Genomic DNA, 18973 nt, shown 5'->3' on the forward strand with positions numbered 1-18973 from the left:
ACTAATCACAAACTGTTAGTTGTTTTGTGTTGGGTTATTATACTTGATTGTATAAATAATTGTTCTCACAAAAAAAAGAACACTATGTGTTTTAAGATGAGTCAATGCCAAAAAGTTGCTAAAATGGAATTTTCATAAATGGTTATCTGTAATGAACTACGGTAGTGACATAAAACTAAGGAAAACTTGGTTTTGTTATCTGGAGATGGATGTCCCCGATGCTAGCTTCCACCAAATATTGCCTTCTTTTCAAGATGCATAGTGTCTCAGGGGAGAGAGAGTGTTTCAGACTGCAAAACAACAAAAAGCCACATCAAATGGAACCAAGTTACACATAAACCATGACATTGTCCATAATATGTAGACTTTCATAAAAACAGGATATTAAACTTTTAATACCCGTTCTTCATTTGGTCCCAGGTGTCAAACATTTGTCTTCATCTTCCTTTAAACTCTGGAGGCGTGTTGCCAGCAGATCATACAACATGTCTGGCAGAGACTGGTTGGCATTTACTGTAGTTCTACTGAATGATCTACACCCTGCGTTTCTACGTATGATAGGTCTTGATTTTAGTCTTACTTTAACATGAAACACAAATACATAGGAAATAAAGCAGCTATGTGACAGTTTTAGCCTGTTACTACAAATTCCTGGGGCATCCTTGATCATCACAGAGTGAGCAATGCTACATAAAATAGCCTTGTCATTATAAAATGCTATGTTATAATGACTCCAGAGTGGTTGACTTAAGGAAATTTAAGCTGTATATAAAAGTGACAATGTTGTAAGTAAAAGTTCTTCTCAACACAAAGGAAATGCAGTGGTTTGGCATACAAAGACTGTATTTAAAAAAAAAAAATAGTACTACCTAAAATCAAAAATTAGTTGCCAGTGAATGAACAAGGAACAGTTTGAGCAATCCATGTCCACCACCCTGTTACATTGCATATGATGCAAAATAGCTGTATGAGCAATGCTGGCCTTCTCTGTTAGAAACTGTTCCATCAGTAGACTGTTCCATCTAAAAGCTTTGTATCTTCTCCAAATACAATCACTGAAAAACAAAATTGGGTGCCTTTGGCTTCATCTATTCTGTCAGAACTTCTGATAAGATGGTATGATTTTGTTCTAAATCTGACCAGGGCTATAATAAATTCTAATTGGGGAAGGGTCTGGAATTTGTTATTAGCTGTTGATATTCTTCAAACCATTCAAAAAGTCCCAAGACATCAGTGTTCTAAGGAAAACACGGTGTTCATTTTCACTATAATACAAGTTCTTTAAAAATCCATCACTGCTTATCCTTCTACATTTAAAAAGAAATTAACCCAAAAGAATACTGGGACCTTGCAAAGTATATTATATGAACATTTTTCTCCTCTTGTTTAAAAAAAATAATAAGCTGTTTCTGCATTTATTTCCTGGCACAAACATTGGTCAATTTTGATTGACATGAACAACTTAAAGACCTAAAATGTGTCCAACTGTTTTTCTTTTAATTCAATTCTCTATCCTCTAAAATTCCATCACCATTGCCTCACTTAACTGCCAGATTCCATGTTTATCTTATAACTTCATTCTTTAGGGAAATAGTAAAAAATACATATGGAAAATGTTCCCATGGAAACATAATACAAACTCTTATACACCTTCATATTAGAGAAAATTTAATCCTATTATTAATAATAATATCAGAATGGTAATTTTACTTTTTCCCTCAGAGCGCTTGTCATGGCCAAGGAAATTAACTTAGAAGGTGACATCGTGTTGGAGCTTAGTGAAAGCCTGGGGATTAGGTCCTCCTGTTCAACCTACCAACTCTCTACATAATCCTATAGAAATATTTTTTATAGTGTTTTAAAAATGGACTCTGATTTTTAGCATTAAATAAGCACATGGCATTGTCAATTATGACTGGTTTTATGCTTTTCTTCTCTAGTCTTGTTGCACAGTAAGGTGATAGCACTGAGTCTTGGGTGCCTGTCTTATAAGGCCAGGATTTATGTCTTGGTTTTCAGGGGAAAAGGGAGGGGTTTCATAATTTTAGAGCCCTGTTTAAGAAAGTCTGCTTACAATTAAGTTAATTAATTCTATGACTTGGAATGGCAAACCTCAGACTTCCTTTTGGGGTTGGGTGGCTTTTCTCATCAGTTTAACAGCTGACTGCCATCAGAAGAACTCAGTGTATCTGATAATGTGTGCCATTTGCTCTAGCCATTCCAAAAAAAAAAAAAAAAAAAAAAAAAAAAGGAAAAGGAAAGGATCTTTAAAACACCGTTTACAAAGAAATGTTCTCAGAATAAAAACCACTGTATTACTTTACTGACAATTATTATAAAGAGGAGAATACAATTCTAGATTACCATAAAAGTACTGCTCCCATACTTTCATTCACATTGGACACTTGCATTTCAGAAAACTACTATTGGTTTTCAATGCCATTATTGAGGAAGCCAACAAAAGCCAGCATGCTTTTTTCCCACAAATACTCCCTTCCAATCTTTGCAGCTGTTTGCCAAACAGATGTTTTACGTCAACATTGCTTATGGTGTTTTACATGCTATGGACTATCTATGCTATGCTGAAACATGAGACAGATTTTCCTAACAAAAATAACCCGTGTCATCAGCATAACGGCCACTTTAACTCCTATATTATCTACATTTTGGAGAAACGACTGACTTTGAATCAACTTTTATATTATATGTGAAACATATATGATTGTAAACAGGGGACAAAATGACAAAAGTAGTGGGTGTCCCACAGTATGACTTGAGGGTCCTGTCTCAAAGTGTTTACATGGACACAGTAGGATTTGAATTTTAACTGTCATTTTAAAGTTCTATATGTGATTGGATGGTAATTAATTCACATCCCGTAAACAGGAGACATTTGTAACACAAAGTAAGGAATTATTATCACATTTGGTACCTAATGGCACATAATTGTTTAGGACACATAAGGTCAATAAAGTGATTAATTATAAACCTGAGCCAAATATATATGACAGTATATGAAGTGTTGGGAACCAATTGAGCCTGCTCTAGAATCTAGTTCCAAACCTAATGAAAGGAGGAAGGATGGAGAAACAAGGAAATTCAAAACCAAACCAAATGGTAACTGAAAGTTTAGACATTAAAACTGTCATCAGTGGAATTGTTGCAGTTCGAGGAGAAGCAGAGAGACTATGTTCAATAGAAACGATGCTATTTGAATTTGATCAACAACTTTAAAAAAAATAGTTCAAATGATAATGTTAAAACTTTGATTTAAAACAAACTAAGAGTACGGGCTAATGAATATTAGAATGTTTTTTGTTTTTTTTTTTTTTTTTTTTTTTTTTTTAGGAAACATGTCCTTTCCCCTCTCCTGGAGATACTTAGTAACACATATTATGAAATTTTCAAAAGTCTTCAATAATTTTGATTGATTTCAATTTGAAGATATTTCACATGAACTTCCAAATGCCTGAGCTGAATTCTTTCACTAAAAGTTTTTAATCCTGAAGTCAGAGAAAATTAGGAAGTAGTTTTCATCAGAAAAATAATCAGGTTGGTTATTTTTAAAGGGCATTTAGTTGCCTGCTTTTAAATACATTTCACCAGATAATTCCTATCTGTGCCCATTATCTGACACTGTATGTGTACTATTAACTGGCTCTGTAAGAAGAAATCGTTAGAACAAAATAAAATTCAGGATGTTTATTTGCTATGTGGCCTAAAAGCTCACTTTCTGTGTTTGATAAAACCAACAATTTACAACATGCATGCATCTCTTGTTCAACTTATCATGATGACTGAACACCACAGACACCACTTGGGGGACTGCAGCTGAGGACATGGTGAGTCATCACTAGACTACATGGGAAAACAGAAAATCAGTCAAGTCACCTGGAAATAATTTTAAATCTTTATGTCCACACATACTAAAAGATGCATTGCAAAGTGCACTGAAAGCTGTTGGCTCTGTGACACTCTTCTGTGCTGAATGACCTAGGAATGATGGTCTCAAGGACAGAAGAATTAAACGAGAACCTGGACTTCAGGGTACATAAGGGAAAATATGTGTGCAGATACCAAAATTCTATACACTCAAATGAATAGAAAATAAGTATCAACTTCTTTTGTATTCAATGTAAATTAAATTTAATGTTGTCAATCTATTTAAGTCTAAAGACCTTACTTTTTATACACCAATGTAGATTCATTTAGATAAAGAATGCAAAATCTGCCTGGAACAATTCTTTAATAATATTTTCTATGGCCACAGACAAGCTTGGGTTTCCATTTTACCCTCAAGGAGAAAATGTGTTATTTTTTTTCCTGGTGTTAATTGTATACAGTGGAGGAAAATATTAGTGACATGAGATAGTCAGGGCAGCCTCTCTATCACTCCTTGTAACTTTCCCATTCCCATCCCCTTCTAACCATCAGCCAAGCCTGTTCTTTTGCCATGTTGGTAACCTAATGTGAAAGTAGTTTTATAACCTGATTTACAAGAATATCACTAAGGACAGAATTTGGCATAAACAAATAAGCATGCCATGTATGTATACATGCATATATATTTAGGATAAGATGTTTTCATAATTATTATTTTTTCTAAAAAAAAATTGCTGATGGAGGACTTTGTTGTTTCAAGGCCCAAGGAGAAAGCTAGCCTGTGCTAGGCCTTTTATGTATCAGCAGCTTGAATTAAGCTAATACACAGCATACGGCTATAACACTCAGAAAAGCAAGTCTAAAGCAGAGATTTAGGCAGAGGCAACCTAGCAGGGAGACAGAAGTCTGTGAAATAAAACCCTCCCATATTTCTATCAGCTCACAGATCCAGTATCTTTTCCAACCAACTGCTCAGGTTCATAGCTCTGTCTTTCTCACTAAAAAAATGCCTGCATATTAATTAATTAATTAATTAATTAATAAAAAACAGTATATTTTCTAGTTATTTTGGTTACCTATTGCTCTAAAAAGAATTAGAAAGCTAGTTCACAACTTTCCTGTGTTTTATTGATATTTAATTATATATTAGTCAATGTCAGACTTACACCAGGTCACTAAAATACAAGTGTTTTTCATTTAGTTAACATAATACAGACCCTGCAGTAAGTACTACCATAAAACTTTTGACTAGTTATAGTTTAGTTAAGCACTCTATAATTATACTCCTATGTAATGTGACTAATGTTTAAAAATAATTTAAGTATGCCTTAAAAATTAAAATATGTATAGCACAAGTACTACTTAAAATTAATTTTATAAGGTGAGTCTAACTGAATATAGCTAATTTATGCTACATGTTGCAAAGAGGCTACATTGTACTTTAATTAAAACAAAGCAAAATTACCCAAAAGGCACATATTCTATTACTTATAACAGAATGAGATATGTGAATTATATTGATTACTTGATAGTATGGTTCATTTTTAGGTAGAAAATGAACATAATCATAACCAATTTCATCACCAATACTCACCTGCAGTGACTTAAATTTAAACTTCTGCTTTTTAAAATGAGAATGATACCAAAGACAACATAAACAGAACTCAAATGTTTTGCTCAAATGCTGTTGGCTTAACACTGTCATACCAAAAATGAAACTGCATTTAAAGGCCTTGATTAATAGGAAATGGCGACTCAGGATGTGGTCTGACATTCTTGGTATAACAGTGTGCAGCTAAGACTCTAATCTGACATTCCCATCTCCTCAAAACAAACAAACAAACATTCCCCAGACTCCCTACCTTGTTTTAACCACTATGCTGGTACTAAGTCTGTTGCACCTAAGTCACTGAACAATTTCTGTCCCATGCACACTGTACAGGATACAGAGTCCATCTCAACATCTACTGGAATCTCAGTGAGTCTCTTTGCTTTTTCAATCCCTATATTATTTAGAAAGATATCAAACACTTACGTTTAAAGCAGTAGGCATCAAATCTGCTATCAGGACTAGGGAAGCATGTCTGGTTCTCAAAACGATACAGGGTTCTCACCCCAAGTAGACCACCTCCACACTGGGCCCTGGCCACAGTCACGGGGTGCCGCACACTGGCATCTGACAGCCACCCGTAATCGCATTGGTCAAAGCCGTTCCGCCAAGCTGCATGAAGTTCCCCAACTGTCGCCAGTCTGGCATCCTGGTTTTCACACTCTTCTTCTGCCTCCTCAAAGGTGAACTTATTGGGAGCAGTGATGTGAAACACATCGCCTGGAAAAAGAGGAGGAAGAGAAAAGCGTTAGGTTTGCTTATTCGTTCTCTTCCTGTTTTGATAAATGTGGGAAGGATATGTGATACTCCGTATGTAAGGAGGCAGCTTCTCATGCGAGAAAGCAAATAGCAAAATGATTACTTCGATAAAACTACTACTACTATGTAATAGAAATAATACATCACACAAGTTTCATTCTACATAGGTTTTGATGTGTGTATGCATGTGGATGAGCATATATGTGCACACGCGCATGCGCGCGCGCACGCGCGCACGCACACACACACACACACACACACACACACACACAGACACACAGACACACACAAACACAAACAAGCACACACACACACTTATTTTTTTTCCTATTTGTTCTGCCCAGAGAAGACACATGCTTTAATTTTCACAAGATCACCAGAAATGTCAGCAGTGGTTCTAGGCAAATGGATAGACTATCATACCTGCTGATCGATTAACAAGCAAATCCTAAACATTTTCTGTGGTCATCACTAGATCCAATTAGCAGAGATGACTGCTCACTTTTGTGAACATATTACAATAAAATTCTGGAAAAAGCAGTTGGTTAAACCAGTATTTTATTTGCGCAACTAGTATAAACAATTTGCCAAAATAAATTTAACTCAAATTAAATGATATGTTTCAGATATGAGCACAAATGGCTAAATGTCAGGTGAAGCGTGGAAGAACACACAAATAAATATAACTTGAACAGGAAGGAGAATAAATGAGATGGAGAGGAAGCTAAAATTTTGACGGGCCAGTATTCCAGAAGCCAGAGTCCTCTTTCTACAGCTGAGAGGTGATCTGTAATCTGTGATATTATGAGGCAGTAAGAATAGAGTTCTTAGAAAGTCAATCTATGATCTACCATAGACTCAAGCCAGATGGAACAGGCCAACTGTTTAAGATGAACGGTGCCATTAGTGTAAGTATGTGATAATTTTATGAGAAAATTAGTCATCAGAAAAAGTGGCCAAATATACATATCAGCTTTTCTTACTAAATTCAAAATCCGTATGGGGGAAAAATAAACCAAATCCCCACTAAGAGATGCTAGATAAAGAGAAATAAAATTATTTTCATCATGGGGTTCACCTAGACTGGCAAACAACAGCAACCAACAGCCAAAAATACACAAGAAGAACAACTTCCCCCTCCCTACTCTGCAATATCCAACCTTACCTCCACTCTACCAGTTACACAGTATGCATTCAGTAACATGTGTTCAATAAATGGCATTTCTAGTTCTTGTTAGAAGTCAAGTTTTTTCCCATACTCGTCAAGCAACAAATTAAATAAAATTAACTCTGGTGCTACATGGAACTGAATTTCATCTATAGACTTTGCCAAAAGCAACTTGGAAGATGTCAGCCTGCGCAGCCTCCCTTTCCTCAGCACCACACCTGGCTTGGGCCTCAAATGGATGCACATTTAGGGAGGGATCATGCCCATGCCTGTCCGTTAAAGGTAGAACACATTGGTTTGTTATCACATCTGACCTCACTCTGAGCATCTTAGTGTCCTGTATTGTTAGACACTCTGCTCTGAAGCCAAACTGTACTTCCCTGAGACTATCAAGAGTGTGACCTGCCAGCCAGTTTGAGCCAAAGAATCCCATTCATTAAGGATAATTCCACTTCTAGAGATAAAATCAGAGAAATGGCTAATAAGGAATAATGGCCCCAGGAAAACTGGATCATAAAGGGCAAATATGGCTGGGTATTAAAATGAATAAATGTTTAGTTGTTGCCAAAAAAAAATGGTTATAAAGGGAAGTGTCATTTTTATTCACCAATGAGGAGCTACTTACTAAACTTTTCATGTAAGAATTATCAAATCTAACCTCACATCAATGATTTCACTCATTTGCAGGATAAAACTTCCCTCCATATCTGTGATATCCACAGAAGAGTAATTATAACTAATTGAACTTGTGTGATCCCATGGCTGACTAATTTCCACTCCATTATCTGTAAGTTTTCCAACCTCACAAAGGTGTCCTTTCACTTACTTTGTGTTTTATATTTATTTACAGGTATGTGTCTTTCTCTCGGAATGTTCATGTACATGTCAATTCCCTCAGACCCCAGAAGATGTCAGAGTCCCTGAGGGCTGGAGCTACACGTTGTTCTGACAAGACAATGTGAGTTCTGGAAACCGAATCTGGTCCTTTTTAAGAATAGCAAGTGCTAGTAAACACTAAGCCAACTCTCCAGCCCCCGATACTGTGAATACTTAAAAAACACACACACACATTGAAAAAAATCAACATGAATTGCATGAGACTTGGATGAAAATGGAATATTAAACAATATTGTCTGAGTTTATTTTAAGGCAAGGATAGAAAAAAATCATTAATAGTGATAAAAATGAAGTCACTCATCTTCTGTGGCATAATAGTTATTTTGGAATAATAAGAAGGAAAGAAAACATATTAACTTTAACTTTGCTCCAAAATTAATGGCTTACGCAAAAACATTATCTTTGCTCATCTTGAAGCCCTAATGATATAACAAAGCCTACATCACACAACTATAATATTGTCCTTTAGTATTTTGCAATTGCAATTAATTCTCAATGCATAGCAAACATCACTGCCTACACATGTAAAGCTGCAGTTTCTCTGTGTAACAGTCTCTAAATATTGAGACAGGACATCTGTTTATGGGTTCATCTCTTGAAATATTGTGGAAATTTGTGCCCTAAATACATGTACTTCAATGAAGTAGAGAATTCACAAGTGATATAGTAAACATATCTTAAAATTCTGGTAGATACTAGGAAACCTGTTCATAGAAACTGAACAAGTGAATCAAGTTAGCATACAGAACCAAAGCAGAAAAGAAAAAAAAACCCAAGCTTGTACCCAGCTGCCTCCCATGGTTGTATCAGGACAGCAAGTAAAGAAAGTAGACCATGGTAGGGTTCCCTGGTCATAGGTCTAAGTCAGCAATATGAATCAAATGGAGGAGGTTATCTCTTTAATACAATAGGGACATGTCTTTCAGGAAATAAGGAAAATGCATTCATGTTTGTACCCCAAACCCATCTTTGGAGTTCAGGAGACAGGTACAGAGCCTTCTGGGAGGAAACTTCAATTTTACTTAGCTATATTGCTTCTCATACACACATGTACTTGAATAATCAAAATAACCTTAGATTTAGCAGACAGGTGCCTCCTAGGAGGAGAATGACTTCTTATACTTTGACAAAAATCCACTATAAAGTTCTAGGAGTGACTTCATCAAAACAGATATGTGGATTTTTTAAGGTTTATACATACACATTTATATTAGTGTGTGCATAAAATATAATGAAGGACAGAGGATTTTACACACAAGATAATTTGGGTATTCTGATAGAAAATGCCTATGTATCCTACACCATATTATCAGACATTTTCAAGCTAATTGCTTCACTATTTAACCTACTTTTCTTTTGATTACCTCTCCAGGAATGGTCAAGAACGGTGGTCCTCAGTTTGTGGTTAGTAACCCCTTGGGGGGTCAAATGTCCCTTTCACAGAGGTTTCATATCAGATATGTTGCATAGCAAATATGTATATTATAATTCATAACAGTAGCAAATTACAGTTATGAAGAAGCAATGAAAATTACCATAACAAGAGGAACTGTATTAAAAGGTCACAGAATTAGGAAGGTTGAGAACCACTGGTCTAGAAAGAACAAGAAGGCATTTTATTTAGATCTTAATATTCTATTAACATTGCACAAACTAGAACTTTCTTAATCATGGGACTTAACATCATCAAAAATATTAAGGAAAACTATTCTTTGGATTAGTAACTATGGCAAGACTCCCTGAAAGCAGAACAGGCCTGTGCTTTTTCCATGCCTCGGAGTGCCTGGTGGAAAGGACGCTTTTTGGCAGACTAACAGGTGACACATACTGAAACAGCAAGCAATGAGGAAACAAATTACAGCATGAAAAATGATCCCTGGTGTTCCAATGTTAACACCTCTTCCCAGGAGACACAACACAACTGTTAAAAGTCCAGAGCAATCCTAGGATACTAAGTAAAGTTGGTGACTTCTCTCAGTGCTCAGGGCTGAGGCCTCACCATGGCATCTGAACCAGGGAATTTGCTAGGTGGCATCAAAAATCCTAAGTTTCTTTGTTTCACATGTGTTCATTGGTCCTGTTTTACTATGTGTTATGACTATCAGTTCAGTAAACTAGCAAAATCCATGCTCTTGGTTTTACTTTCACCATGAAATGTGTGTGTGTGCATGTGCATGTGTGTGTGTGTGTGTGTGTGTGTGTGTGTGTGTGTGCATGTGTGTGCATGTGCGCGTGTGTATGTGTGTGTCTATAGATGATGTATAACTTTGTTATTTGGGTAAAACATGTGAGCACCTTATCATTGGCTGAAATGGGTAAATTGGAAGTAAGCAGAGAAGATGAAATTCTGAGCACCCATGAGTCAAAACCATTTGCCAAATAAATCAGAGCACATGGTGTTAACAGCAATTCAGCATAATTATTGCTTTGAAGTATTGACTTAAACTTTTTCAAAGGATTTCACTCTTTGTCATATTTTGACTAAAATACATGTATACTCCTACATATAAGACTGTTAAAAATGAATAAATGGATGTTCATTATCCTCTGAGTAACAATTATCTATATGTATTTGGAGTAGCATCTCATCAACACTGTTAAGAGACTCCTTAAAGAGACACTACTTATATATACTGCAAACCTGTGTCAGCTCCACTAAGATGGGATCTTTTGACCTGCACAAAAAAACAGTCTTCTGCAAACAGTGACAAGAATGCTAAGGGTTGGCAGAATAACTTCACTCACACTCAGAGCCGAGGGTCAGCATTAGGCTACAGTGTTTCTCATTTGGGAGTAAAGACACTAGAAAGATACACATGTGCTTTCCAAAATCTCACTTGTTCTAGGCTGAGGTTGAGGCAAATATATTAATTAACACTAATAGACGGGTACAGTTATGCTGAATGACAGAGGAATACACAAAAATCAATCGACTCCTGCACATTTGAAGCAGATAATGAGAAAAAGCAATTACAAAAAAATCCATTTACATTCACATCAAAAATACTATACTAAGAATAAATTACACAAGATTATGTAAATTTTATACTCTGAAAACTAAAAGCATTCTTACATGAAATCAGATATTTAACACACACACACCCTGCCCCAGAAAATCATCCCATGTTCATGGACCAGAAGACACAATTATTAAGACAGCAAAATACACCCACTTGCTCTGCAGACTCAATGCAATCTCTACTGAATTGCTTCCTTGTGGAAACTGGCAAGAGGATTCTAGAATTAATCTAGGAACCCAAAAGACTCAGAATAGCAGCTACATTGGAAAAGAAGAACAGAACAGGTCTCACATGTTCCAACTTCAAACTTTATTACAAAACTATACCAATAAAAGCAATGTTGCACTGTAAGCCAAGAATTAAGATATGGACATATAACCTGCTCAGCTTGTAGGTAGAAATATGAAGATGAAATCAAGGCCACCCTTGACTACAGAAGAATTCTGTGGCTAGCCTTTGGTATGAGAGATTCTGCCTCAAAAATCACAACAGAAAGAAAGGAGACAATATACCAATGGTATAAGGATGGACAAGTGGATCAATGAGAGTCCAAAAATGAATATATTTCTTCTTGATTTGTTTTCAAGAGGGTTGAAAACTCATTAAATGGGAAAGGGAAAAAAAGTATACCTTGTGAGAAATTGTGCTGGGGCAACAGAATGACTTTGAATCATCTCACAGTATATATAAAAAGTAACTCAAAGTGAATCAAAATAAAAGTAAGAGAATTAAAAGTTATAAAATTCAGTGGAGCATGGTGGCACATGCTTTTAACCCCAGCACTCAGGAGGCAGGAAGATATATGTGAGTTCGAGGTCAGCCGGGTCTAAAACGTGAGTTCCAGGACAGCCAGGGCTAAACAGAGAAACCCTGACTCATAAACCAAACATAACAACAAACAAGTCACGGAATTCTTTTAAGAAAACACAATGGAAAGTTTTTATGACTGGAGATTTAACAATGTTTTCTTACTGTTGACACCAAAAGAACAGCAGCAATAAACGAACTCGATTCGGTTAAAAATAAAAACTTCTTAACTTCAAAGGGGTCCTAGCAAATAAAGTTCAAACAACACCTCTCAGATTTGGAGAAATATTTTCAAGAAACTTACAAAGTAATGACCAACAATTTAGAGAGAGAGGGAGGGAGAGAGAGAGAGAGGATAAAATTTAAAGAAAACATACAATGTCTATCAAGAATTTGTTGGTTAGCTATCATGTATGTTTATGCTTCATCTCCAGGAGCTTGATGCCGTTCTGACTCTGACTTTCACAGACGCTTCCTGATTGGGGGGGGGGGTGTCCTTCTGTATATACGCTGCTCTTATTGGTTGATGAATCAAACACTGATTGGCCAGTGGCCAGGCAGGAAGTATAGGCAAGTTTACCAGAAGAGGAGAATGCTGGGGAGAGGCAGAGAGGAGTCAAGAGGAAGAGCACAAAAGGACCTTGCGAACACATCCCCCATGGAGGGATACTGCCTTAACCTAGAGACAGGAGAGAAGCCCTAGTCCCTACTTCAAATGACCTGACAGATCTACATAACCCCACCTGGATGGCATTGCCCTACATGTGGAATTGGGGTGGGGGGATGGGAGGGAAGGGTGGTCAGGGTGCATGTGAGGAGGCAGAGAGGGTAAAAAGGAGGAATGGAGGCAGAGTGAACTGGGATTGACATGAAAAATAATAAATTAAATTTAAAAAATGAAAAAAAAAGAGGAGGTGCCATGCCGTTGAAGGAGTAACATGCCTGATTACAGGTAAACCACAGCCTCTTGGCAATACACAGATTAATAGAAATGGGTTAATAATTAAGAGAGAGGTAGCCATTAAGAAGCCTGAGCCATTGGCCAAACACTTTATAATTATTATAGGTTTCTGTGTGTTTATTTGTGACAAAGTGGACGTGGGACCAGGTAGAACTGAAACTACTTCAACAGCTTCCTGTGTGCTGAGAGACCTCCCTTTTCAGAACCCACAGAATAGCAAGAGAAAGAACTGAAAGCAAGTATTTTCAGGGGGTATTTACCATAATACATTCAAGGTTCCTGGATGATAAAGGTTAGAGAAACTCAAGGAAAGAGACAACAGGTAAAAGAGAAGGTTGTCAGGGTGGGTAAAACCCTGCTGATAGAAAACACAGTCCATGAGCAGACAGAACACAGGTCTTTACAGTTAGAAGAGAAGGAACTCTGAGATGATCAGTCATGTTTGAATGCAAGCCTAGTATTGATCAGTTTGCAAGGAAACTTAATGAATCAACCACGAAGGGAGATTCTCTGATCTCATTCATTGCCTTCACAATTATCTGCAGAGAAAATATAATGCTTAAAAAAAAATAAGCCAACTTTTTTTGACAAGTACTTGCTACCATTAGAAGCCCAAACAAATGTTTTTATTTAAAATGGATTGGTTGTGGTTGATTTTTAATTTTGAGGTATTTTCAGCTGAAATATTTACATTATGCTCTTTACAGCTTGTGCTTACCTATCTCATCTGGGAATCGTTTTTTGCCATAACTGCAGTTAGGCACATACACCTTCTAACCCACTGCCAGCCTCACCACAGAAATACAATAAATCACAGAGCACTTTAGAAATCCTCAAATGGCAAGATTATAGTAATGTGTCTAGGTGTACATGGCTCTGTGGAGGAGAGGTAGAGGCCAGAATGTTCCTGAATGCTGTGATATGGACAGTCAATGTCCAGGCAGAGTAAATTTATTTCAAACAAATTCAGAAGGATAATATAAAACCATTAATTTGCCATTACATAATTTTTTAATTGTTTAATAATGTCCCAGTATTAAGTTAATCACCTTCAAAATGATCCTGTCTTTACAATGCCCTGTTTTCAGTAGATTCATCTATCTTTCAAGTGCCATGACTTAAGCTGGCTTTGACAGAACATTTCACTCTTAACACCTTAGATCAAGTCTATTTTAAAGATATCTCTAGGGATGAAACGTCATAGTTCCCAAAGATGTTTTCAACATTTAACAGTCTTCATGGCTAGAAAAATTCACCTCCTACTGACCCTATTACATGAAGATGTGGCTTCAAATGCTTTTCTTCTCTGACTGTAGTGGGAATAAAGAACCCCACATTCCAATCAAGGGAAACAGCAGCTATGATTTATTCATCACTAACTTTGTGCCATACAATGTAGTAAAGGCTACACATATTATCTCATTCAATCTTCATACCATGCTTCATAAGTAAATACTCTAAATTGTTCTAAATTTCACAAGAATGTAACTAACCACTTAAAGCTTTAAATGCAACATTTACCCATGACCTGAAAAGTAGTGAATGGCAGGATGGAACTGAACTAGACCAAGGTATTTATTTTTTAAATAATATTTTATTAAAACTGTTATATAATGAACTTATAAATCATATTTACTTCCCTCCCAACTCTTTCCATATCTACTCCCATTAAGTACACTTTGAGTTGTCCAGCTACTCTTGAGAGTGAGTTTGATAAAGTCTGATTTTCCCTCTCAAAGCAGATAATAAATGCCAATAGTGCCTTGGCTGGTAAAGGGATTTCATGCTCTCCTTCCTTTCAACATTGGGATTTCACTAAAGGAATTTCATTTATTGATTTTATTTTATTTTTTAATGGTCTCACTATATACTTCTGCCTGGCCTGGAACTCACAATGTAGACCAGAATGGCCATAAACTCAGAGAGCTCTTCCTGTCTCTGCCTCCATGTGCTGAGATTAAAGGCAGACCATATAATGGCTGGTTTGACCTTCTTTTCTTGGTGCTAAAGAGGTGATCAATGATGGGAGATGTCATTCTATAAATATGTTTCTTGTATTGGTTAATGAATAAAGCAATGTTGGCCAATAGAAAAGCAAGATAGGTGGGACTAAGAGACAAGGAGGATATGCGAAGTAGTAGAAAGGAGATTCAAGATGGAGGATGGAGGGAGTAGAACACTGGGCTCTCTCTCCAGTAAGATGAGACCACATGGAAATACTTAGATTAATAGAAGTGGGTTAATATTTAAGACAGAGCTAGCCGATAAGAAACTAGTAACTGGCCGACAGCTTTATATCTAATAGAGCATCTCGGTGTGTTATTTGTGGCTGGCACCGCAGTGAGACCAGACCAGCAGAGAAAAACAATTCTTAACAAATCAGCCTCTTGAGTCTGCTTTTTTCATGGTCTTCACTCTTCCTTAGTACTGGTGGTCCCTAGTAGGGTACTGCTTGAGTTATGATGATCAGACTTCCAGTGGTGTAAAAGTGAAATGTATGCCACAGAATCTTAATAGGAACTGTCAGTTTTGACATATTATAGAACCAATAATATGCAGGTTAGTTTCTCAACATGTTGGAACCAGCATAAGCCAGCGTTTCTATTCAGTCATTCTCTCAGATAAGAGCAACAACTGGTATTCTTCAAGTTAATCTTGCTAAGTGATAATACCTTGTAGGCTACATATTAAATTCATTTTCAATTTATAATAGATTTATTGGTATGTAACCTCATCACAAATCCAGGTCCTCTGAGGTCTCAATCTTTTATCTATTTTTCTGAATCATTCTGTAATCTCAGCTCTACTTTTAGGGCATCTCAACATTTTCCAAAGTCAATTAATAGGAAAATGTAGATTACATATAATAATGATTATTTAACGACTCTTAACTTCTGTATTCTTATTTTAAACTCTAGCTCCCATTGACTTTTTAATGACATTTTGATCCTAAATCATATCTAACAAAACATCATAAGATCTAGAACATTTCTAAAAACACAACTAATGTTGAAGTACTCACTAGTGTATATAGTTGATATATATATATATATATATATGTATGTATGTATACATATATATACCCTTTTATAGTTTCTCAGCTATATTTTTCAAAATAAAACTGAATATTATATTCATGTTACACTATGCCATAAATACACTTTGGAAAAGTCAGAAAACTGGTTATAATGTAGATAATTAGTTAACTTTTAAAAAAAAATGTCAGTGTACATATGACATTCTAAATTAAGAAAGAAAAATGCTTAACATTTTGTTAATGTAGCATCTTTCATGATAAATAACTAAATTTAAAGAAAAATTAGTGTCAGGATCTACAATTTTAACTGCCTTCACCAGCTCTCATATACTTGGCTTCCATGAGCACAGTTAAATATGGGTGAACATTACTAAATCCTTGAATGCAGCAATAGATATATTCTATAATCATGCTGGTTCACTTTCATATTACCTTTATTAGAACAGCAATTGAAAAAAAACAGAAGTAATTTTGTGTTGTCAACTTTTCCTACCAATTGTTGTTCATTTAATTCAGTTAAAGGCCAGACTTTTATAAGAATGACTGTGACCTCCCACCTATGTCACCGGCCATAGACGTTTATTTAACTCACATCCCAATCCAGTTTCAAACTCAGAGAAAAGAACAGTGTCAGAAGATTTTTCCAGCTTCTAAGGGCAATGCACAAGGGTGAAAAGGCTTCCCAGGCAGTGTCATTATAAACATGCTGGTGTCCCCAGAATCATCAAACATCTATGAAATAAAAGTCTTGCTGTTCTATTGACACGGATTTTAGCCAGTGTGTGACATTCTTGTTTGTATTGATTCTTTTCTCTCTCTTCCAACGTTTATGTACTATAACAGCCTGGTTCAAAGTCGTCTGTTGGTTTTGTCATGCTATATTCCACATGACAAGTCTGTAGTCATCAAAGATGTGAAATATTTATTCTAAGTAACATTATACAGTGGAGTTGGATTCCACTGGGACAGAAGCAGACTTTACATAGAACACCTGCCTTGGAATTAAGTATGATTGAAGAGGTAGGAAGGGACTCCTATTAAGAATAACAAACCCATGCTTGTAAGCCCAGCACTGGGAAGGCTAAGGCAGAAGGATTATAGTTTCAGTACAATCTGGAATACATAGCATGCTTAATAAAGAAAAGATTAATAAATCCTTCCTCGTGGTAAGTTTCATACATATATATATATATATATATATATATATATATAGAGAGAGAGAGAGAGAGAGAGAGACAGACAGACAGACACACACACACACACAGAGAGAGAGAGAGAGAGAGAGAGAGAGAGAGAGAGAGCTATTCTCTGATCTCTGACAGAATTTAATTCTTTAACACCAAAATGACACTTGCAGACGGTGAGAGGCAACGAGGCAACACCCAACTGGTACAATGTGGCTGAGAAATCCCTGGCATACATCTGTCATCCAGACTTTCAAAACATCTACAGTCTTAGAAAACAGGTCTCACAGCCCTTCTAAGGAACACTGGATAGTAGCCCAAAAGAGGGATCCCTGAGTACACAAGTCTGGCTTAAGATCTGAATGTTCACCATATCACTAAGATTTGATAAGGTCCTTTCCAATAAATTGATCATCACAAATACCTTTCATAAACTACCTCTGGCTGTGGTGCACACATGGCAACATCCTATATATGCATTGAGGTCCTGAGAGATTTTATTCTAAGCTAAAACTGTTATACAAATGTTCACCCTAGTGAAATAGCAATACAAAATCTATTTACTGGAGCCACGTCTTCCAATTGTCCATTTCCAATATAAAAAAACTATTATTAAAAACTATTTTAAAGATATTATAAGCAGTTAAATAAGAGGAAGAAAAGCTTCTAATTTTATATTCATCAACAGTAGTTTGGATAATATCTATGTCTCCCTTTACCTGTATACAAAAATAGCAGCTGCTGACATTGGAATCTATTACTTAGGAAACACACTAAGTGGTATCAAGTCACTGTAACAAGAATGCTAAAAAAAAATCATCTTCAACAAATGGTGTTGGCATAACTGGATGCTGACCTGTAGAAGACTACAGATAGGTCCATATCTATCACCATGCATAAAACTTAAGTTCAAATGGATCAAATAGCTCAATGTAAATCCAGCCACACTAAACCTCTTAGAAGAGAAAGTGGTAGGTTCCCTTGAAAAAATTGGTACAGGAGACTGCTTCCTTAACATAACACCAGTAGCACAGACACTGATGTTGACAATTAATAAATGGGACCTCCTGAAATTGAAAAGTTTCGGTAAGACAAAGGACAAAGTCAAAAAACAAAACAGCAGCCCACAGAATGGGAAAAGATCTTCACCAATCCCACATCTGACAGAAGGCTGATATCCAAAATATACAAAGAACTCAAGAAACTAGTCACCAAAACCACCAAGTAATCCAATTAAAAAGTGGGGTACAGAACTAGAGAATTCTCAAATGAGGAATCTAAAATGGCTGAAAGTCATTTAAGAAAATGCTCAACATCCTTAGCCATCATGAAAATGCAAATCAAAACAACTCTGAGATACCATCTTATTCCCATCAGGATGGCTAAAATCAAAAACACCAAAGGCAGTTAAGGCTAGAGAGGATGTGGAAAAAGAGGTACACTTCTCCACTGCTAGTGGGAGTGCAAACTCTTACAGCCACTTTGGAAATCAGTGTGGCAGTTCCTCAGGAAAAATGGGAATCAGTCCACTTCAAGATCCAGTAATTCCACTCTTAGGCATATACCCAAAAGATGCACATTCATACAACAAGGACATCTGTTCAATTATGTTCATTGCAGCATTATTTGTAATAGCCAGAACCTGGAAG

The 18973-nt window shown here is 36.3% G+C and overlaps 1 protein-coding gene across 2 annotated transcripts in view; it reads right to left on the reverse strand.

Annotated features, from left to right (window-relative positions):
• Positions 1-18973, reverse strand: part of Vcan (versican) — a 105018-nt gene that overhangs the window by 61200 nt on the left and 24845 nt on the right. For both annotated transcript variants that reach the window (XM_051182942.1, XM_051182943.1), the window contains exon 6: positions 5918-6211. In XM_051182942.1, coding sequence (XP_051038899.1) covers positions 5918-6211 — 294 coding nt within the window. The remainder of the gene's footprint in view (positions 1-5917; positions 6212-18973) is intronic.

Source organism: Phodopus roborovskii, unplaced genomic scaffold, assembly GCF_943737965.1.
Source record: "Phodopus roborovskii unplaced genomic scaffold, PHOROB, whole genome shotgun sequence".
In the NCBI taxonomy this organism is placed as follows: domain Eukaryota; kingdom Metazoa; phylum Chordata; class Mammalia; order Rodentia; family Cricetidae; genus Phodopus; species Phodopus roborovskii.